Source organism: Talpa europaea (genome assembly GCF_964194135.1).
Source record: "Talpa europaea genome assembly, chromosome: 5".
Lineage (NCBI taxonomy): Eukaryota > Metazoa > Chordata > Mammalia > Eulipotyphla > Talpidae > Talpa > Talpa europaea.
The window spans coordinates 131,939,541-131,962,545 of NC_140071.1; the positions used below are offsets into that span (position 1 = coordinate 131,939,541).

Sequence of the window (23,005 nt, forward strand, 5' to 3'; positions counted from 1 at the left end):
GAGCATTGACTGTGCCCTGACCCCAGGGGAACCAATTCTGGATTGGGAAAATGAGGTGAGCGAAATCCAATTAGTTCAGTAAAGGGTTACCTGTCCCATCGTAGTTCTTAAAAGTTTGACTTAAAATTAAAAAAAAAAAATACTTCTTACATTTTTGTTTTACCTTGCGTGGTTTGGTTTTGTGTCTCGGCTCTTTCTGGAAATGTCTTTTCAATGAGGCACTGGTGATCCAAAGCGTTGTGATCCTTGAGATTTCTCGGTCTTGCTCTGAGGTATGGTATGATGAAAGACGTTTTGGCAAACAGTAAAAAGTTGAGAGAATTATCTGAATTATTTTCCTCTACTTACCTGCTCATAAATCCTAAAATATCTTCCATCCACCAATCAAGTATTACCTTTTTGTGTTTAATTTTTTTTATTGAATTTTGATTGCTTTACATCCTTGCTGGTGTTTTGATCATCGATGATCAAAACTATCTCCTGAGGGATAGTCACTGTCACCCACCCGCCACCAAGCACCCACTAAGCTAGTATCACTTCTTTGACTTAGCAAATAGTGCTGAACAAATGCATGCCCCTGATAGGTTTGCTCCCAGGGAGTATTTGTTTAATCTCAGAGTGTTTCTATAAATTTTCAGAATATATGCAAGAAAATATTCTTACTTCCAGTCATAAATAGTTGCCTCATATTTATTTATTTATTTGTTTGTTTGTTTATTTATTTATTTATCATCCACTGGGCACCTCTCCTGGGCTGGAGTCTCCCGAGAACATGTAATTTCAGGGTCTCAGCCCAAAGGACATCATTGTCCTTTTTAAAAAGGAGACATCATAATATATAATCATAATCACAAGCATCATAATCACAGACTCTCGGGAGGCTCCAGCCCAGGAGAGGTGCCCAGTGGGTGACTGTGTAGTTGCCGCAGGCGGGCAATACCTGAAGGAGTTGAAAGACTTTGTTTTGGACTCAAAGAAACTACAATGGGGTGTCTCCACCCCCAAGAGCAACTTGAGAATCAGTTATTTAAGTGATAATGAGCTTAGGTACGAGGACAAAGGTTTCAAATGTTCAAGACGAAAAAGAATTTCTATATTTAAAATCCCTAGATAGCTGAACTATTTTTAGAACCAGTCTCTCTTTAATAGTGGCCTAATTTGGTGTTTCTGAAGTTTAGGGTTTCTTTGTATGTGTCTAGGATGTCAGTCAAATGCACTGCCCTGAGTCCAAGCTGTGGGCAGCACAGACACTGGAGGACAGAAGCTCTCACCATGCGGTCTGGGGACCATCTCATTAAAAATGTTTCATCAGTTTCCCAAATGATTCTTGGGCCTCTAAAATGTGAGGCCCATGACCGAAGCAGGATTTAGAAAAATGCAAATAAAACTGAGAAAAGATTTTGCAAAAAATAAGCACAAACAACATTTTACTAAGAGCTTATATCCATTTGGAGAGAAAAGATATCATTCACATTCAAAAAGAGATGAGTAAGATATCTAGCAATATCTGATAAGTATCAAGTGAGCGAGTCTTGATTTACTGAGCAGGAAATTACTGGAAAAGTAAAAATTACCCTTATTTGGGGTATCATGAAGAGATGTATGGAGTTGGGTTTTAGAATGTTGAATGTCATTTCCTTCAATTCAAGCGCTCTGTCAGTTGGAATACTTGACTGTTATTTACTCAGCCAAGGGAGATTATTCATCATTATTTATTTGAGCATCTTTGCTTCCTATGAGAAACAGTTGAGAACTTGTGATTTCTTTGATGGGAATTTACTATCTTTAAATGTTTTGTAATAGGGGTTGATGGTGGTATGTGGCCGAAATCAGCATGTAGGAATGAGGCAGTGCAAAAAGATAAAGGAAATAAGGTGTGGGGGGATAGGCCATATAGGCATTTCTCAGATTGAGTAAAAGATATAATTGTCTATGAAAGAGGGAACAAAAGAGTATATAGTGCAGTGAGGCAGAGACTCGTCTTGTCATTGCCACCTCCCTTTGATCGCCCAGACAGAGTGAGGTAGAGCCAGGACTAGTTGCTGATAAAATTGGAAGGGATTATCCTAAGTGAAGTGAGCCAGAAGGAGAAAGCTAAATACCAGATGGTTTCACTTATATGTGGGATATAGAGAAACTAACAAAGGATCAGATGAAGACAACTTTAAAAGCAACCTTTGAAAGTAGATCTGAGGTATCTAGGAAGGAAGAGGAGAGAGAGAAGAAGAGGAACAGGGAGGAGACTGGATGGGTGGGGAGAGCACCGAGCACCATGGACTGTGGTGGAGGATTATGGGTGATTTGGTGGTGGGAGAACTGTGGACAGAAATTCTTTATTGTGAAAAAAATGAACAAGGATGTAACATAAATGGTAGTTCAACAAACGTATATTGAAAAAAATGGAAGGCATTTTTGAACCTCAAATGTGACAAGAAGGAAGAGCAAAGTGCATCATCTTAGTGGTTGCATTTCCCAGTTCTTAGGATCTTTGGGGTGAATTTCCAAAGTCAAAACTACCATCACTTTTGTCTCCTTCCTTCCCTCAATTAGAGGGAATTAGCCATGCATAATAAAAATGCTGTAAAATATTTCATTTTAGGGAAATATTAATTTTTCCATCTCTTTATTATAAAGTAGGAGAGAGAGGAAGTGTCATATTGTACAGATCAAAATTTCATGTGGTTTTCTGTGACCTACTTGGTTCTTTAAATGTATATATAATTTTTCCCCTAGTAAGCTAAGATTTCTTTGCCCTTCCTTGAAATGTTCAGTTGCCTTAAGTCTAACCCCAGGCTTGTTAGCAGACTTGAAGTTCTTTCTGCTGAATAGTGCTCGCTAATCCTCCAAAGTAGAAAGTATATTGTAAACGACAATGTTCCCTTATAAGCATAAAGTCATTTGAACTCCAGCTTGCCCTTCTTCAAAGTTCCATGGACTCTGCAGGCATGTTACCATTCTTCTTTCTTGGCATAAAGGGATGAGTAGGACTTACTCAGGGGTGAAACTGAGTGGAGGCTCTAGACTTCCCAGCCGCTCCCGTAACAACTTCTGATGGAATTTCTGCCCTTCTGTAGAAAAGCACTTAAGGCACCAGCTGACAGGTTTTCTACTTCTTCCTTTCTCCTTTATCTAATTAGTTAGGAGCTGAAGCTTGGATTCATTCCAATCCTTCAGCCTCATAACCCACCCTAATGTTGTGCTCTAAATAAAATGGTCTGCTGCCCCGCACTGTTTAGTGTTCCTCTTCTCTTAGGTTTCTGTGCAGAGCCATATTTTAGACGGAATGTATTAGTTATGCTTACAAGAATGTATTATGCCTCCATTAGCCATGGTTTACTAAGTTAATGAACTGTGGAGACAAAGAACCATCGCCTTCAAGTTGTGGAGGTGTCTAGTGTCCTGAGTCCCTCCTGGTATTTCACTGGACTTTGAAGTTGCCTGTCAACCCCTCCCTCACCCCCATCCCGCGTTTGATGTCATTCCACCATTTCTTAAACTTTAATAATTCCCCACTTTTATTAGGAAGTCACATATCAACATCTTTTAGCACTTATTTTTAATGACACCTTTATTTTGCATTACACTTTTTTGGAAAAGTTGTCTAATTCTTTGACTCTAGGGTAAAGTTCCTTGACTGGACCAACAATCTGAGCTACTGACTCCTCCATAGCAGAATTTGCAGACAAATGCTACCAAAGCGATTCTGCCATCCCCCTGGGTCCCTCCGTGTTCATTTTCCACACCGCAGACAATACGATGCCCTTGAACATGAGAGCTTGGGTATTGCCTGGTGCTGGTGGAGGCCGGAGTGACGCCTTAATGTTTTCTGGGATGCAGACTCTGTTAGCATTGGTGTTGGAAATACAAAGTATCACAGCTCTTCCTGCTGCCAGGCATTGTGGAGTCATCTTTTCTTGGTGACAGAGGCGTAGAGGAATAGAGTCACTTTTTTACCTCTTGTTGTGAATTTACTTTCTTCTGCTTCACTCAGCTTGAAGCATTGTTGAAATCTTGAAAAAGTTTGGCAAACATTCTGGCACTTAAGAATATTATTTTGTCTCTTTTCTCTCTTTCTCTCCCCCTTTTTTTTTCTTTTCATTTTTTTCCCCTCAGGCCTAACTCCACCCACAACTCCTCCTCATAAAGCCAACCAAGAAAATCCTTTCAGGGCTTCTCCAAAGCTGAAGTCCTCTTGCAAGTCTGTGGTGCCTCCGCCATCCAAGAAGCCTCGGCAAAGTGAGACTTCTGGTACCTCAGGCCATAACGCCACCAAGAAAGGGCCAGAACAGTCCGAGTTGTACGCCCAGCTCAGCAAGACCTCAGTGCTCAGCAGTGGACACGAGGACAGGAAGACCAAGCGGCCAGGTCTCCGGCTGTTTGGTGACCATGACTATTGTCAGTCAGTTAATTCCAAAACGGAAATACTCATTAATCTATCACAGGAGCTCCCAGACTCTAGACAAATAGAATATAAAGATGTCTCCTCCGATTGGCAGGGGCAGATTTGTTCTTCCACAGATTCAGACCAGTGCTACCTGAGAGAGACACTGGAGGCCAGCAAGCAGGTCTCTCCTTGCAGCACCAGAAAACAGCTCCAAGACCAGGAAATCCGAGCCGAGCTGAACAAGCACTTCGGTCATCCCAGTCAAGCTGTTTTTGACGACGAAGCAGACAAGACCAGTGAACTGAGGGACAGCGATTTCAGTAATGAACAATTCTCCAAACTACCTATGTTTATCAATTCAGGACTAGCCATGGATGGCCTGTTTGATGACAGCGAAGATGAAAGTGATAAACTGTGCTACCCTTGGGACGGCCCGCAGTCCTATTCATTGTTCGATGTGTCGCCTTCCTGCTCTTCTTTTAACTCTCCATGTAGAGATTCCGTGTCACCACCCAAATCCTTATTTTCTCAAAGACCCCAAAGGATGCGCTCTCGTTCAAGGTCCTTTTCTAGACACAGATCGTGTTCCCGATCACCATATTCCAGGTCAAGATCACGGTCCCCAGGCAGTAGATCCTCTTCCAGGTAAACCTTGTCCAAACCCACCCAGAGAATAAGGTGCGCCCCGGAAGTAAAAAAAAAAAAAGAAATCCAGACCACACAGATCACCCAGCCCCTCACCACTGCATCCCCACCACTGCTGGAACCCTGTTTAGTGCAGAAACACTCCTCCCATCTTCTCTGAACTCTGCCCGCCTGGAGCACAGTGCCTTGAGCCAGTCACATCAGAGAGCAATTTGTAAGAAACTTGCTCTTGTCACTTTTTCCATTACCTGGAGAGCTGCCCTGTGCCAGGATAGCCGAGATCCGTGCACGATAAAGCTGACAGTGTACAGGCTGGCACTCAGCATTCCCATCAATAAGAGACGCGGGGAGAGAACACATCACTCCAGACCGCTGAGTGGACTAGACGGACACAGACGTCCCTGGGAAGTCTCACTAGTCGCTAGGAAGACAGTGCCTGGGTGCATTGTGGTGTCCGCAGGATCTTCAGTTCTGCCCATCCCCTGGGCTCAGTTGCGGTGGCAAACACCTGCTTTATTTTTCTCCTCTCTTCCAGATCTTGCTACTACTATGAGTCAAGCCACTGCAGACACCGTGCGCACCGAAATTCTCCCCTGTGCTCGAGATCACGGTCAAGGTCACCCTACAGCCGCAGGCCCAGGTAACGATGTGTGTCCCTTCCCTTCCTGGGCTCGGTTCCCTCCTGGAGATGACAAGGGGTGACCTAGAAGCCCTCCCCCTCTCGGGTTTATTGTCCATTTTGCTCATGCAGATTGAGCTGGTTGAATTAGGGATGCTATTATGTTTCTCAGATATGACAGCTACGAGGAGTACCAGCATGAACGGCTGAAGAGGGAAGAATACCGCAAGGAGTACGAGAAGCGGGAGTCCGAAAGGGCCAAACAAAGGGAGAGGCAGAGGCAGAAGGCCATTGTAAGCAACCTGGAGCTGTCGTTTTTTTTTTTTCAATATTTATTTATTTATTCATTCATTCATTCATTTATTTATATATTTATATATTTATTTATTTATACATACAAGCACTGGGTACAGTCAGAAGCGCGGGAGGGTGAGAGAATTCACCAGAGCCAGAGCGGGGAGCAGAGCAGGCAGAGGGACTGAAGTACACTGCTGAGGGGAGCAGCGGGCGGCAGGAGAGGTCTGCGCGCCATGTGGGACCCTCCTCCGGTGGCCGGGGAGCAGCCGGGGATCGAACCGGCGCCACAGAGGCTGCGGGCAGCTTCACAACCCAGCGCTCAACCACTGAGCCACCGGGGATGCCCCAAGCTGTCGTTTTTTAATGAAGGGTCCTTCCTCCCTCCTCCCTCCTCCTTCCCAACCCTACCCACCCTGCCTCCTCCCTCCCTCTGCCCCCCATCCACCCTCCCTTCCTCTCTTCTTCCCTCCCGCCCTCCCTCTTTCTGTCCCTCCCTTTCTTTCTTCCTCAGTTCTTCTTCCCTCCTTCCCTCTCCTTCTCTCTCTCTCTAAATTTTTCAAGTTTAGAAAATAAACTAAAGGTAAGATTTTGGTAGAATACGCAATATTCAGGGCCTCCCTGGTAGTGCAAGGGGTTAAGATGCAACCTATAGAGCAATCCGCAGCCACTGCATACCAGTTCGATCCCCGGCCAGGGAGCTACCCACATGGTGCAGCAGACCTCTCCTGACTCCACCGCTGCTTCCCTCAGCAGTGTATTTCGTCAGTCTGCCTGTTCTGTTCCCCACTCTGTCTCTGGTGAATCCTCTCACCCCCCACACACCTCTGGCCTGTACCCCAGCTCTTGTGTGCATAAATAAAAAAATCTTAAAAAAACATTTTTTTTAAAAGAATAAGCAATATTCAACCTTTTGACTTTAAAACTTCTCAGGGGGTCCCCAATCCCTTTTAACAGAGATTATTGGAAAAAAAAATTACTCAGTAAACTTCTCATTCCTATCTCCTATTTCTCACATATTCTCAACTTGATTACTGTTTTCAACTTTTATTTTTAAAAATGGAGGGAGTGGAGATTTATATAGGCAGATACTGGCTTTAGTGGTAAGAGGATGAGATTTTTTAAAAACTGTTCTCTGCTTTTTTTCTGAGTGGAAAAAGAGGTGGTATCATTGAGTTTCAGTTTTTGGCTTTTTTTGGCAGATGAGGGAGATTGTCCATGGAGAGATGAGGCTTCAAGCCAAATTTACAATAGGCAGTTGCTGACGATTTGCTAAGAAAGTCATTTCTTGCTTTGCTGGGTCCACACTTAACTGGGTAGTTGACACACCCACCCGTCTTGTGAATTGCTTTCCAGTGGCCCATAATGTTTGCTGGCACATCTCACTGAAAGCTGTTGCACTCACGTGCCATGTAAGAAGGGCTGGCCCTTCAGTGTAAAGATCCTGGTTATGTTAAATTTGTTTGTTAACTGCAGGTCAGTATCCTTTTTCAGCAGCTGCTGATTAACAGGTGGACTTTACCCCAGCTCCCTCCTATTGCTTATTAACCTAGACCCTGGATGACAAAAATGAGGCATTCCAATTGTCAGCATCCAGTGCACGTCCATGGCAGACATTCCCAATCAATCGATGATGGAACTCTTTCCCACTGAGCGGCCATGGAGACTTAAGATCTTCCCCAGCCCAGTGCCCCAGGAAGCCATGGCTAATCCATCAGCGATGGCATTGCTTTCAGCCATAGCAGCTGCTGCCTGTCTGTCTAGCTGCTTTCAGTGCAGATCAGTTTTTTACATATCTGAGCTATAAACTAACTAAGGCTTAGAGAAAGTATTTTAACTGTAGAGTAAGTTTATATGGTACCTTTAAGAAAACCCACTACCATCAATGTAATATTATAAACCTACATGAAAGAGCTGACAGTAGAGTCAAATCCAGCATTTGCCAGCCTGTAGCAACTAGAGGAAACCGGCAAACTGAGAGGTTTTGTTCACACACAGAGAAAGAAGTGAGAAATAATTGAATTTCTAGGGCTAAAGGTCTAGGGTGTTTTCTGCCATTCAGCTTTGATTCTACCTAAGACTGAATCAAAGGCCTAATGAAAAGTATACTTTCTTTCATTTTTCTCAACTTTCAAATGAGCTGTGATATTAAGATCTGTTAGAGTATCATTAGTTAACATTTAGGAAGACAAATGAAAATTAAAAATTCAATTTTTCTAATTTTTCTGTATTTAATTAATAGCCTATTCAATAATTATAATAACTCACATTTATATGACTGCTGAATAGTTTACAAAGTCTCTTAATATGGCACTTTACAGTTAATCTTTATAAAAGAGAGTCGTATCAAACAAGTACATAGGAAAATGGTTATTGCAGTGTTTGCAAATTCGTATTTTATAAAATCCTTCATGTTTCTAACCAAAATATGACATTAAAGAGAGAGAGTAATAGTTTCGTCATGTATTTGCTCATTTGGGCAAAATACAATATAATTATAACCGCAGCAGTGTAGATAAAGGTAGATAAATGACATGTGCTTATTTTATTCCTCCCCAAGATAATTTAGTGTCAGATATTTGTCTAGAGTGAAAAAAGGGAGGGATGTGTCTTGTCCTTAGTTTTAGTCTTTCCTAATAGATCAAATAACATGATTGGTCTACATGCCATAGCTCAGACCTAACACAAAAGCTATGACAGAAGTAGATGCCTTTGCCTTCGCTTGGTGTCACAAATGTTGACCAGTTCCTTGGTTCATTCTCTGACTAAGACCATCTTTGTCAGTTGTCTTTGAATGATGACTTACAGAGTGCAAGTGTCAACTGATATATTTTAAATCCTTATAAATTAACTAGACTTTTGTGAGAAATTTGACTTTAGGGTTTTTTTTTTTTTTTAGGTATTGAAAAGCATTTTAAAAAAAGCATAACACATAGAGTTTGTTTACTTTGCCAGCACCGTGTCTTGCAGGTAGAAAGAACTTAATACAAAGATTGGGGATTTATTGTTGAGTCATTTGTGTTTGGACAATTATATGCTACTTCTGCTGACATCAGTGAAAACTCATAACTATGTGACAATTTTTTTTCTAGGGAGATAAAATTAAGACTTTGTCTTCGTAGTGAGGGAACTTCAAGTGTGCTGTCAGATAGATATGCAAACAGCAAAATAGTGTGATTAGTGCTATTGTGAAGGGTATATCTAAAGTACCATGGTGGCATAAAAGTGGGATCCACACCTCAAATTGAGGGAGGGCCTTTGGGGGAGGGGAGATTGATCTGAACCCTCTAGAGAGGTGGGCGAAGGTTTTCTCCACCTGCACTGTCTGATAGGGTAGCCCTTACCACGTAGCTAATTTAGCTAGTCTGAAATTAAGAGGCATCACAATGTGATTATATTTCAAAGACAGTATGAAAATAGAGTATAAAATGTCAGATTTTTATATCAATGACAAGTTGAAAAGATGACGTTTTGACTACATTGAGCTAAATAAAACATCTTGTTAAAAGGGAAGTTCTTACTTCTTTTTACTTTTTAAAATGTGCCTCTTAGAAAATTTGAAATTGCATATGCTCTACTATGTTCTTATTAAGTATTACTGTTCTAGACAAGGTGGCAACTCATATTAAGTCTCTGGAAAAAAGCAAGTCATTTTGGGGAATGACTAGTCATTTGACACTGGGGTACAAGAGTGGAAAGAAATGATTCTGGAAGTCCCTGTGGAAGCCAGATCCTTCAGTTGCCCTGTAGGTCATGATAAAGATTTTGGAGTCTGTCTTGAAGGCATAGTGGAACTGCTTATGAGTTTACCCACAGAAAGATTTTCTGATTGATTTCCTTCCTCAAAAAGATCTGCTTTCTTGTGCCACAATGCATTTGCAAAGTATATTTTTATCACTTGGGCAAGGAGATACGTGCAATGATTTTTGACTCACTTGGCAAGATTGGCTTGAAAAAAAATCATTCATGAAACAGCTAAGGGAACCAGAAAGGTCCAGTTAAGCTCATGTGGTAGATAATTTCCATTCAGATTTTTGAGACACCCTTAAAGTAATGAATTAGTAGCAAGTTGCATTTAGAAAGTCTTGGGTGCAGTGCTGAATTATCCGCTAATTCAGATGCATCATGTAATTTAGGGGGCCAGCAAACCAGAGGTTCCAAAGGGGAAGTGAAAAAAATGTTAAGTTCATGTTACAGTTAATATTTTGAAAAATCAATATTTGCTACCTTTACTTTGTGATCTATATTGCTTTTATTATGAGTCTCTTAAGAAGATGAGGGTTTAGGAGGTCTATAAACTTTTCTTTGTTAAGGATCTAGAAGCCTTTAATTGGACCAACTAGCATAAATCAAATAAGAGTCAGCAGAAGACTAATAACATTTACTAACACAGTATCATATATTGTGGTTGAATAGTCCCATCATTTTAGATGGAAATATTTTAGATGGGAATTCTCTTCTCTCCTGCAATTTCCATCTAAGCTCTTTCTCGAAACCAACTCACTCTCCGCCTTTCTCAGTCTCATAGGTTTAGAACAATTGAAGTTATATTGGAACTCCATAAGCCAGAGTTGAGTGTTTAATGTCTAAAGTGTCACTGTTCTGATTTCTTATGGAGTTCTAATTCTTCCTCCATTTGCAATCTGTACAGTTCTCTGCCAGAAAACATGATAATGGATGTTAATTTAAGGGCAAATCTAGACATTGTGATATGACTCAGTGCTTAAAACCAAAGCCAGCTGCATGGGGGCCATGACTTGCCATTTTATTTCTCTTCTCTATTGGTCAGTGTGTAACCCAGCAGCCAGGAAGAATACATCCTGACTGATAATTGTCAGCTTCTATCAAAAGAAAAAAAATTGTATACTTTTTCATAGCTCTTTTTGGAAGAAATAATTTTCTATTCAAGAATTTTTCAACAGATAGTTCATGTGATTGCATGTATATTCTATTTTAAGTATGGACTCACTTACTTAGAAATGATCATTTTATCAAAAGCACTAGTACATACTCCCACTCTGTAATTTTCATGTTTTCTGATGTACCAGTGTTTTGTTTTATTGTTATTATTTTTTTGCACCTTAGCTCTTACTGAATAATAACTCTTAAGTAGAAAAACCTACATTTATTCATATTTATACAACCTTATTCACTAAGGAGAAATTTCCCTGGTAGTACTTGAAAGGGAGTAACCGGTTAACTGAATGATAAAGTTTTGTTTCTTCTTTAAGGCTGTTCCTAGTAGTACACTTACTGAGTCCCTACCAAATCAGATGATTGTAATTAGCATGAAGAGTAAGAGAGAAAAACATTTTTTAGCATTTTGTCAGAGTTTTAGCCTTTCTGTGCATCTATAAATTTTCATGTCTGTTCACCCCTCTTACTTTATCTTTCAGATAGCATATATAACTAACTACACAAATTTACTCTAGAAATTACATGGATTTTATCCACTCATCTACCTAGTTGTAATATCTTTGGAATTTTTGAGAAAAGAAGGTTGGAGCTAATTTAGAATGAACACAAGTATTTCCTTGCTAGAGTGGACATGCAATTTCTTTAGCATAGGAGAAGATATTTTTATAATATTCTGACTTGTAAGTAGAGAATAAAATTCTAAGAACCCAAACCTAATTCTATCAGGCTGTTCTCTGTTTCACAGCATGGCATTCCAGGGAGATACCAACCCATAAAAAAGAACCAAGCATAGTAGTTGACATATATTAGAGTTCAATAAATGTTAATTACCCTACTAATTTCCTTTTTTCTACATCCAAATCCTTTTGCCAGAAGTATCTTATTGTTTGATGAGAAATGCATATTTTATGTTTTCCTAAGTTAACTGCAAGCTCTCTATACTTTTTTGATGAAGATTTTGATAATGCAAAGTCTGTTAACTCCGTCATTTTTTTTCTTCATCTATCCCCCGTGTTTTGATATAATGAGGATTTACTATACCTGTTAATGTAACATAAATCTTCAATTTTATTATCTACCCCATCAGTAAACTAGCTTTTGTGAAAATTGAAGCTAAAATATATTTGATAAATGTTCCATCCTCCTCAATACTGAAACCTAGTTGGAAAATCATTTTTCAAGGAGCTTTTTCCAAAGGTTTTGAATTCCTCCAAGCCTTTAAGAAGTTGGAAATGTTATTAAGCATTTTGATTTCTTTTCCTTTCATCTCCTGTTTGGAAATTAATGTGTTGAAAAATTGCCTGCAAATGTTAAGGTTTTTTAAAGATATGGAATCTATTCATCTGTCTAATAAACCTGCATCACATTAAAAAATAATCAGTTCTTTGCTAGACATTTTAGCTAATCTTGGAAAGATTTTTGTCTTTGCTTCTTAGACCTTCAGATGCCTTTTGTTTTCATTTTTAGCACTAGGAAAACCAGGTGCTCTAACCATTTTCTCAAATGAGAATTTCAACATATAGTCAGTGTCTGATGTTTGTAAGGTAGCAAGACGTGGTCTCATTCCTGTGCTTCATAAAAGGAGATAAGAGGTAGACAAATAGGTAATTTAAGTGATCATGGGCCAGCCCTTTGTATTTTTGTTTCTCCTTTCAAAGTTGTGTCTTCTTTTCGCTGTAGAATGTGTCAGTATTTGACATAAAGTTCTCTGATTTATCTTCTTTGTGGAATCATTGTTCCATAGAGCTTCGTATAAAGAAGCAATTCAGAGACTGTCCCAATATGTCTGCATATGGACGTGCATATGGTTGATTCTAGCTTTAACTTTGAATTTCCAAATACGTAGACTGTATTCCCATAATGGTAGTTGAGCAATTTCTTTGTGATGGTTCAATTTCTTTCTCTCTCTTCTACATTCCCCAATCCTTTTCTTCTATATAGTATTAACCTTCCTGAAAAGACTCATTAAAAAAAATATCCATAACATCCATGCAAACAGGTGCCAGGAAGTTTAGATAATGGGCCCATGCATTTGGCTGTTTGGCTCAAGCTGGCTGTGTAAATAGAAAGGAATGTGGTGTTAGGATTTCTCTACTCATGGGGATGAGCCTCACCATTCATTTAAATATATTGACCTCTAGAATGTGCTGGGTGCTCTGGAACAACACAATTTCTGCCTTCAATTGAGACATATAATCTACATGGAAGTAAATCCGGCAGGCTGCTCTGTTTACCATCCATCCTGTCTTCAGTTATTTAGGCTGAGTAGCAGTTGTCAGAGGAATTGTGGGTTTTTTATTTTTTTTAAGATTTATTTATTTATTTATGCAAGCACTGGGTACAGTCAGAAGCTCAGGAGAGTGAGAGAATTCACCAGAGCCAGAGCGGGGAGCAGAACAGGCAGAAGGACCAAAGTACACTGCTGAGGGGAGCAGCAGGCAGCAGGAGAGGTCTGCATGCCATGTGGGACCCTCACCGGTGGCTGGGGATCGAACCAGTGCTGCAGAGGCTGCAGGCAGCTTCACAGCTCAGCGCTCTACCGCTGCACCACCAGGGGAGGCCCAGAGGAATTGTGTTTTAACCACTATTTTGGTAGAGCCCTACCTCGGATTTTTGGGGGTGATTTTAAAGAGTGAGATTCCTGAAAACATAACTGCGCCACATGTCTGACACTTAAGCCTGTAACAAAGGCATGGGGTGTTAAAAATGATTGATTGATGATTAATTTGTTTTTCAACAAATATTCACTGACACTTGGCATGTTTCAGGGACCCTTAAAATACGATAGTCAATGGGACAGACATGGGCTCTTCATGAGACTTTTGCTGTAGTGGATATTATAGCATTTAGCATTGAATAAGCTATTAATTATTTAATTACAATGTGGCATAGAACTACAAAGGGGAAACTGAGTGTTCTGTAAGAGCCACTAATAAGAAGCCTGACCTTACCTCAGGAAGGAAATAACTCTTGCATTCATTGTAACTCTAAACAGTGCGTATGTTGAGGGAATGAGAAGGAAGCAGTGTGGGAAGAACATCCCAAGTAGCACAACAACTGTGCAAAGGCCATGAGAAAGAAGGATTAAAGTATAAACTGGGGATGTGTAGCAGCTCAATGTGGCTGAAAATTTGAGTAAAGAAAAAATGGGATTAGGTAGGTGAGAGCCCATCATGAAGACAATTTAAACTATGAAGGGTCTGCTTGGTCCTGTCAATGATTTAGGTCTTTCCATCAATGTTGTGAGAAGCCATTGAAATGTTTTAGATGGTAATTGGCATGACTGGAGTCTTATTCCCTCAGCAAAAGCTATTGTGACAGAAAACACTAGAATGGGGGAGGGTCAATAGACACAGGATCTAAATTAAGAGACTGCTATATTTGAGCAGAAAGAGATATTGATAACATGATTTAGGGGAGACAGAATGAAGAGGACAGACTAGAGAGATATTTCAGAGATAAAAATCAACAGGACTTGAGTGCCAAGACTGAAGGGAGGCATTCAAGTTTTTGTCCTGATATAACTGTTATGAAAACACTGAGAAAGACATGCTGGGGAGAAAAGGAACTGGATAGTTTGATTTGGATAATGTGGTCTAATTATTTGGTCCCTAAGTTACATCTAACTAAGGTGCCAGATAGCATCATTGTTATTTGTGTGTGAAGCTCATAGGAAGTTTCCTGATGAAAATAGACATGAGTGCTGTATATGGTAAAGACAAAACATGGGACAGACCACCTAGGAAGATATACATTATAATGTTTGTAATGAAAACAATAACCCCAAGGGATATATACACTCCTATGTTTATTGCAGCAATGTTTATAAAAACTAAGTTATAGAAACAAGCTAAGTGCCCAAGGACAGATGAGTAGATTAGGGAGATGTGGTTTATATACACAATGGAATACTATTCAGCTATAAAAAAGATGAACTTTTGCCATTTGCAACAACACAGATGGGACTGATGGGTATAATGCTAAGTAAAATAAGTCAGAAGGAGAAAGACAAATACCAGACAAATACTTATATGTAGAATCTTGAAAAACAAAACCAGTGAATCAGACAGAACCAAATGAATAATAAACTCTAGAAGTCTGACTTTAGAATTGAGGTTACCAGAGCAGAAGGGAGGGGTGGAGAGCAGGGTGTGGAGGGGCTCAATAGACAATGATGGAGGACAATGGGTGCCTTGGTGATGGGTGTGGTGTAGTAGCATACACCTAAAGAGGTGTGCTCCTATATCTCTTAATCATATATAATGCTGTAAATCTTGATACCACTATTAAAAAAGTTACTTTTTTCCATTTTTTTTAAAAAATAATTGTAAGAATCATTAACTTTCCACAAGCACTTATTACATGTCCATGTTTGCCATTTCCTTTGCTAACTATGGGTATATGAAAAAGAAAGACCTCAGTAAATAATGTAGGAGACCTCTTCATCATAATCCTAAATTACTTTATACATCATCCAAGGCAGTATACGCTTATTATTTCCAGAGAAAACTCTCAGACAAGCTAAGTCTGTGCCTTAGTTCTCTGCTTCCTACTCTTTGCTCCATCTAATTTAAATTTTTGCAATCTTAAGTTATTTCATTCTTGTTTGACTTTGGTAGACTTGTTGGTAAGCCCATTTTAAAAACATTAACTCTTTATATTCTTGAAAAGCCTTTTGCCAGATTTGAGACACATCATCACTTTTGGTCTTATCTTCTTGGAGCAAGAGATAAAAAAGCATTGCTTCTTATACTAAGGATGCATTCATGTTTGTTTATAAGAGGGAACCATCCTCAGCTTATAAAATAGCCTTCCTGTATTTTGTAGGTTATAAATTACTGATGACTTTGAGATTATGATGATATTGACTCCACTTGTGAAAATTAGGCCACACCCTTATAGTCTGTTCCTAAAATAAGATTCACTGGCAAAGTGAAATTTATAGCCTCTTTTATAGCTCTTATTCTTCAGAGGCTCATGGTTTAAAGTGGCCTACATTTTAATACTATATTTTTCAAATTATTGTCTTTGGGCCACCTGCATCAGAATCACTGGGGTGTGCTTGTTAAAAATGAACATCATTGAACCTTGTCTTCCAATTGTTTTAATAAAACTAGGGTAAACCCCAATAATTTGCATCCTTAATAAGCACCTTAGGTAATTTTTATTTATACTAAACTTTGACAATTGCTGTTTTGAGGAATGTCAACATTTGTACATCTCATAATTAGAGTTCTGAGCTAATGAGAAATTAAACTAAATTAAAGCTTAGCAAGTCAGGTTAGTTTCTTACCAATTTTGAAGACTGATAATCAAGTCACAGGTATTAACATATTTAACAGGTATTGTTCAGCTATTCAGTAATTAGAAAGGTCACACACATTATATATGTGTGTGTGTGTGTATATATATATATATACATAAACACATTATGTACATATACATATATGCACTTCTATTACATAAAATTTAATGTGATAAAAGAACAGAAATGGACAGAAAAGGCAGAAGAGAGTGAGGTGCAGAATCAGGTGCACGTGAGGACGAGGAATATTGACAAAATAGAGTAAAACTTGGTCCAAGTGTCGTCTTTCATTCGTTTTAGGGAATGTTTAACTTTAATTGGCATGCTCTGTGGGTTTGTGTTCTGCATGCCTGCACCTTTATGAATGTTTCTAGAGATTCAACTTCTTTCCTCTTTCCAGAACTAGCAAAAGTCTCTCCTTACTTCCCCCCTCCTAGGAAGAACGACGTGTGATTTATGTCGGGAAAATCAGACCTGACACAACACGGACAGAACTGAGGGACCGTTTTGAAGTTTTTGGTGAAATTGAGGAGTGCACAGTAAATCTGCGGGATGATGGGTGAGAATCTTCAAGATTATTTCTTGTTTAGAAGCTGACATATGTAAAAAATTATGGCCATAAGATTACTAGAATGAGAATGCTTTGACAGATGACATGTTGAGTTCAGAACCTTATTTATTTTCTTTCATCCCTATTTATTAATCTTTCTAGTTGAGATTTCCTGTCCCAGAAATAAGTATTTAGCTGCTTGACAGGACTATCACACTGATAAATGGATGTGGTGGATGTCGACATGGGCCCTGGTGAAGTCTCCCCAAGTAGAGGGAGTTCAGGTCACGTATGCTAATGCTCCCTCACTAGTTTTGAACTTTTCTTCTTTGTCCATTGCAGAGACAGCTATGGTTTCATTACCTACCGTTATACCTGTGATGCTTTTGCTGCTCTTGAAAATGGATACACTTTGCGCAGGTCGAATGAAACTGACTTCGAGCTATACTTTTGTGGACGCAAGCAATTTTTCAAGTCTAACTATGCAGACCTAGGTATGGATTTTATTGTACATGGAATGAGGAATCCATAATGTAGGGCTCAGAATGGAAGCAAATGTAAACTGGAGCTATGTTGACCTGGACTATCACTTTATTTTACTAGAGGAGATATTTGAATATAGATTTTATCTTATTTTTCGTTTAAGTTGTATGAGGCAGTTTCAAGAGCCAGAGGCTTAGGTCTTGGATAAAAAGGGCAGAAGTAAATTCTTTGTACTATCTACCCAGATGCTGAACCTCTGTGCTATTAGTGTGTGTGTGTGTGTGCTTGCTATGTGGTGTTTTATGTATACGTGTATTTAGTATGTTGTGTTTTGGTGCACATGCGTTGTGTGCATGTGTGGTAGAGTGTGTCTGCATGCGTTTGTGTTGTGTGTGTGTGTTTGTATATGCTGGTGCCTGGCATTGCTTTCTTGTGCCTATCCTGAGTCCTTTTATATCATTGTCATCACTTTCATGAAACAGAATATGCCAGCCTTTGTTTTGTTTCCTTCTGATCTCACAAACTCTCAAATTACATCTTGAGAGGGGGAATGAATTTCATAGGCTAAATCACACTATGCTTTCTTTAAAACAGTAGATGAAAAATATGTGGCGTTTTGTTTTGTTTTGTTTGAGTGTGTCCAGGCGCTAGGCATTTTCTCATGTAATTACCAGAACCATCCTAGCAGGTAGAGAGTGTTATACTCGTACCATTTTACAGATAAGGAAACTGAAACATACATAAGGACATTTTGTTTCTGTCATAAAACTTTTGTAGATTCAAAGGGTAAAATTTGGAAAATATAAAAAAGTATTAAGAAAAGTAGTAAAATCACCTATTATCAGCCTATAACGTAAGATAACAATTGTTACCTAATATGTGGTTTGACATGCAGTATTTTGTTTAGAATGTCTAATTTCTTATAGTTAAGTTCATATATATGTTATATATATATTTCCTTAATTAATATTATATACCTTTATTTTCTAGACTGTTAAATTTCGTTAGTCATTGAGGTCATACATATATATATTTATATACACATAAATAAATTCTACTTTTATCAATTAATATCATATGAATTTATTTTCCAGACTAATTTCATATGGTTCAGGTGACATGATATATACATATCTATATCTACCTATAAACTTGTGTGTATATATGTATATACATATATATATACACATATATAAATTCTACCTTTCTCAAATTTTACATATTTATTTTCTACTGGAATTCACAGGATTGAAAATAATTTATATTTTAGTATGTACAGTATTCTCTTCAGTGAATTATTCCATTTTCTTTAGCTTTTCCATTATAGCCAAACCTTTATTCAATTTTTAATTTTGTTATAAATAATGCCACAATGGACATCTTAATTTCTTTTCCAATTTTAATTTTGTTCCTTTGCAAAACCTTCCCTATCTAATGTGTGCATTTTGAGCCTATAAATTATTAGATGAATAAATGAAGGAAGGAAAATGGCAAATGTCTCATGCATGTGGCATAATTATTTTAAAATAATTTATAATCCCAAAATTAACATGTAAATCTATTCCCATGCATTACCTTCCTGCACTTGCATTGACTTGGTATGAAGAAAGGATTGAATATCTAATACAGGGTTTTTTCCTCCCCTCACAGAAGTGATGTCTTGCTAGAGTAATTGATATAGGTGGTGTGCATTGTTCAGGGGGAATATGCTATAATTCACTTCACAAGCTAAATAGATAGTATGAAACACGAGAGAGGCAGCTGACTCTTAGAGAGATAGACGCCTAGGGATGAAAATATAAAAGGTGGCAAGTCATTTGTTCAAATGTTGGCTGATAAAAACAGTCAAGACAGATTGAAGTCTTGAGTTGATTTGACTTATTTTCTTCAGTGATGAAGGCCAGGGTGTTTCTAGTCTCTCAAAACATCTAGAGTTTAAAATAAGCTACCTAGAGGGGCCTTTAGATTGTGATTCATCACTAGTAGAGGGAGGATTGCATCGTGCTTCCAAATTGAACTGGAGCCTCCCTGAAATACTTCTAAGAAGAATGCTTCCCCTCTCGTTATCTTTCTGCCTAGCCAGCAGCAGTAGAAACTCTGCCATCACTAAGCCAGCTCTGTATTTTCTGAAAAGCATGTTTGATGTGTATTGTAGTAGCATGGTTTTTCCAATCCCCTTCAGCCCTACAATTGCATGAAGGGTAGTAAATCTGAGTGTGGGTGTGGTGTAGTCAAAAGATCCCTGGTTTTGCAGACTTGATAGTTAACCTGACTTAATTTCTGACCTTGAACCAACAGTTAAATATCCTCAGCTTCTGGTTCTCCATTTGTCCAACTTCCAATAGTGTTGTTATGAAGATTTAATAAATGTTAGTGAAGTTGTTTGCACAGTGCCTGGCATAAAATAGATGTTCCATAAATAGTAGCTATAGTGATAAATAAAAGTGAGGACAATAGAATAGAGGTAGAAATTTCACATTATTTTAAAATGGAAGAATCAACACCAGGACTAGCATTAGAACTGAAAAACATCATATATACCCTGTATTAGTTTCCTGAGTTAAATGTTTTAGATCATGAATAATGAATAAGGTGAACTGGACTTATAGAGGGACTAAGAGCTTACATGTGTGTCAAAAATAGTGAAAATGATGTGATACAGATTAATTTTAGAATAACGTGAGCTATTACTTTAGGTAGACTTAATCAAATTTGCTCCCCCAAATTAAGTTAGCTCACACATCCATTTCTCTGTGACCGTAGCCACTTACTACAACTGCTGTCTGTCACAATACTCTCAGTGTGTAAAGTAATGATTCCTGTTGCTATATATGTGCTAGTTTCATAAATGAGACTCAGAATCTTAAGGAATGATCCAGGTTATAGTAGTGAAGCTGGGATTTAAGTCTACCTTTCAGTCTTATAAACAAATGGGTCTTTCTCAAAGACTACAGTGAAAATGCTTAAAGAGGAAAGATAGAAATTAAATTAGGACTGTAGGACCAGCGCAAAAATATGTGTTAGTATTAAGTCGAGATTAATTTTGATGAGGAATTAGCTTGGTGTACAACTTATACTTACATATAAATTCTGATGTTATATAGAAAACCCAATATAAGTAATCTCATTATAAGTAATCTACATTATAACTAATAATCTACATTATAAATAATCTATATTGTAAGTAATCTCAAAATTTCCTCCAAGGGAAATATGTGTGTACATTCTGGACTGTACTATGCTAACCTCACAGCACACAGACAGTCTTACTGGAAGACTCTTCCTCCTTCATTGCAAGTGGAATTCTGATTCCAAGTTAATCTTTAGCAACAAGTAGGACTTTTTTTTTTCTCTACAAACAAATTTTCATTTGAACAAAGCTCACAAGGCTTCAGTCATACAAGCAAACTGTCCATTAGGCTTTGAATAAAAAGGAAGAAGCCAGTATCATTTAGGAATTGACTTTTAAGTTGATAGTGAAGAAAAAATGGCATTTTTATCTGTGTTCGTTTATCTCAAATTGATGGTAGTTGCTATTGTTTTTGTACTTACTTGGAAAAACTTGTTGAAAGAAAGGCAGGAAAGGCAAGGGATTAAGAATGAAAGAAAAAAAGAGATGAAGGAATTCCCTTGTCTTTAAATCTAAGATGGTTACAGTAGGTCGAAGCCCAGGGAGCAAATCAGCCTGGAGCTGGGGAGCTTGAGGATTGCAACCTTTATAGCCAAACAACTCCTGAGGTCAATGCTACTGTCTTCTTGCATGCTGAGCATGGTTATTTTGAGACTTATTTTGAGTAGAACCCAGAGGATAGTTTAGTAGGATAGTTCATGATTCTCAGACAGACTTTGTCTTCCATTCACATAAGTATTCTCTGTAGCATGAACATATTCTCAAGAGGCTGTCTAAGATTATATTTCCAAGATTATATTTCCAAGATTTCCTTTAAGACCTACAGGGATAGCTGCCTTTTTCATAGATGTCAACAGCGAAAAAAAACAATTTTTAACAAAATTCCACATTACATCCATCATTGCTAAAACACAAAGATTTCGTGAAGGGCTGTTTGAAGTAGCTTGTAGAAATTTGCTTCAAAGCTGACTGAAGGATCTAGACCAGGACTTCATTTTTACCTGCATATCAGTACATTTTCCTGCCTCATGAATGAATAGAGATTGAATTTACCTTCTCTAAACATAAAACATTTCCCTAAATCTTCTAATTTGGGGAGAGTGTGCTATACTATGGTGGGGTGTCCTGAAATATAGACTAGTTACCCCTCCTGCCTCAAAGGGAAGCAGAGGGGTGATAAGTGGTGAAGTCATAATGATTTCTCTCCTCATTTGACTTTAGGGTCAATCAACTCAGTCCAGTTGAATAGAAAAATTCATTTCATTGCCTTGTACCTCCCCATCCAATGTATGGAGGGAACTTTTAACATGCCAGGAAGGGGAAGGGGACACGTTTTTTTGCAAGCCTATTTTGTTGCATAAATTGCTATTGAATCAAGCAATCTTGACCTAGGTGCTTGAGGCAATAACCATTGGCTAAGGAGTATCTAATCTCACCTGGTTTCTTTCAGATTCAAACTCAGATGACTTTGACCCTGCTTCCACCAAGAGCAAGTATGACTCTCTGGATTTCGATAGTTTACTGAAAGAAGCTCAGAGAAGCTTGCGCAGGTAACATGTTCCCTGGTTGAAGATGACAGAGGGACGGTGAATACCTCACGGGACAGTGCGTCCTTCCCTAACAGACTATTGCAAGTCATACTTAGGAATTTCTCCTACTTTACACTCTGTACAAAAAAAAAAAAAAACAAAACAACAACAATACAAGAACAACAGCAACAATGGTTTACATGAACACAGCTGCTGAAGAGGCAAGAGACAGAATGGATATGCAGTAAGCACATGTTTATTCATGGGTGTCAGCTTGGCTTTCCCTGGAGTCTCTTGGTGAGTGTGTGTGTGTGTGTGTGTGTGTGTGTACATGCAAGAAAGTGTGCTGGCTTGGGGGAAGTATGTGCATTCAGGTGAGGAGTGGGGGCAGCTGGCCAGAGTGTACAAGGGCAAACCACTTCAAATGGCAGCAGTTCCATGAAGACACACTTAAAAACCTAGAACTTCAAAATGTTCCTATTCTATTCAAAAGGAAAAAAAAATGCATAAATTCAAAAGGAAAGAAAACCAACCAACCAACCACAAATCACCCTAACATGACAGCCGCTGATGTCTGGGCATCAGCCTGAGTTCTCTGTTTTTTAAGAAAGTGCAAAGTCAACTCGAAGCAAGCTTTCTCTCTTAAGGTAATGAGTACACGACAATCTGGAAGAAACCACAGGTTCCGTAGAACTAATATCCTTTCCCTCTCGTTTCTTTTTTTCTTTTTTCCTTTTGTCATGGAATCTGGGTGGGAGAGGATACTGTGGGCGGGCACTGGAATGCTAAACTTTCCTAACATTTTGAAGATTCTGTAGTTCGTCTTTTATCCTGACACCCATGTAAATGTCCACAATGCTGATCTCCACCGCAAATTTCAAAAGCCTTGTCAATGGTCAAGCGTGCGGCTTGTTCAGTGGTTCTTTCTGAGGAGCAGACACCATATTACATGACTGAAGAGAGTCGTGGAAACTCTCGGGGATGTGTTCAGATAGTGTCATGGCTACATTCTCCGATGTAGTTAAGTATTTACAGATGTTAAATGGAGTATTTTTATTTTGTGTACATAACTATACAACAATGTTCTTTTTTGTTACAGCTATGCACTGTAAATGCAGCCTTCTTTTCAAAACTGCTAAAATTTTTCTT

General features: G+C 38.6%; 1 protein-coding gene across 4 annotated transcripts in view; it reads left to right on the top strand.

Annotated features, from left to right (window-relative positions):
* PPARGC1A (PPARG coactivator 1 alpha) overlaps positions 1 to 21,881 on the top strand; it is a gene marked incomplete at both ends in the record, with an annotated part of 631,219 nt that extends 609,338 nt beyond the window's left edge. For 3 of the 4 annotated variants that reach the window (XM_084233498.1, XM_084233499.1, XM_084233501.1), the window contains 6 exons: positions 4,114 to 5,029; positions 5,565 to 5,669; positions 5,821 to 5,941; positions 16,602 to 16,723; positions 17,057 to 17,208; positions 21,778 to 21,881. In XM_084233498.1, the coding sequence (XP_084089624.1) occupies positions 4,114 to 5,029; positions 5,565 to 5,669; positions 5,821 to 5,941; positions 16,602 to 16,723; positions 17,057 to 17,208; positions 21,778 to 21,881 (1,520 nt within the window). The remainder of the gene's footprint in view (positions 1 to 4,113; positions 5,030 to 5,564; positions 5,670 to 5,820; positions 5,942 to 16,601; positions 16,724 to 17,056; positions 17,209 to 21,777) is intronic. The other variant, XM_084233500.1, reaches the window with a different exon arrangement.
* Between the last annotated feature and the right edge of the window lie 1,124 nt (positions 21,882 to 23,005).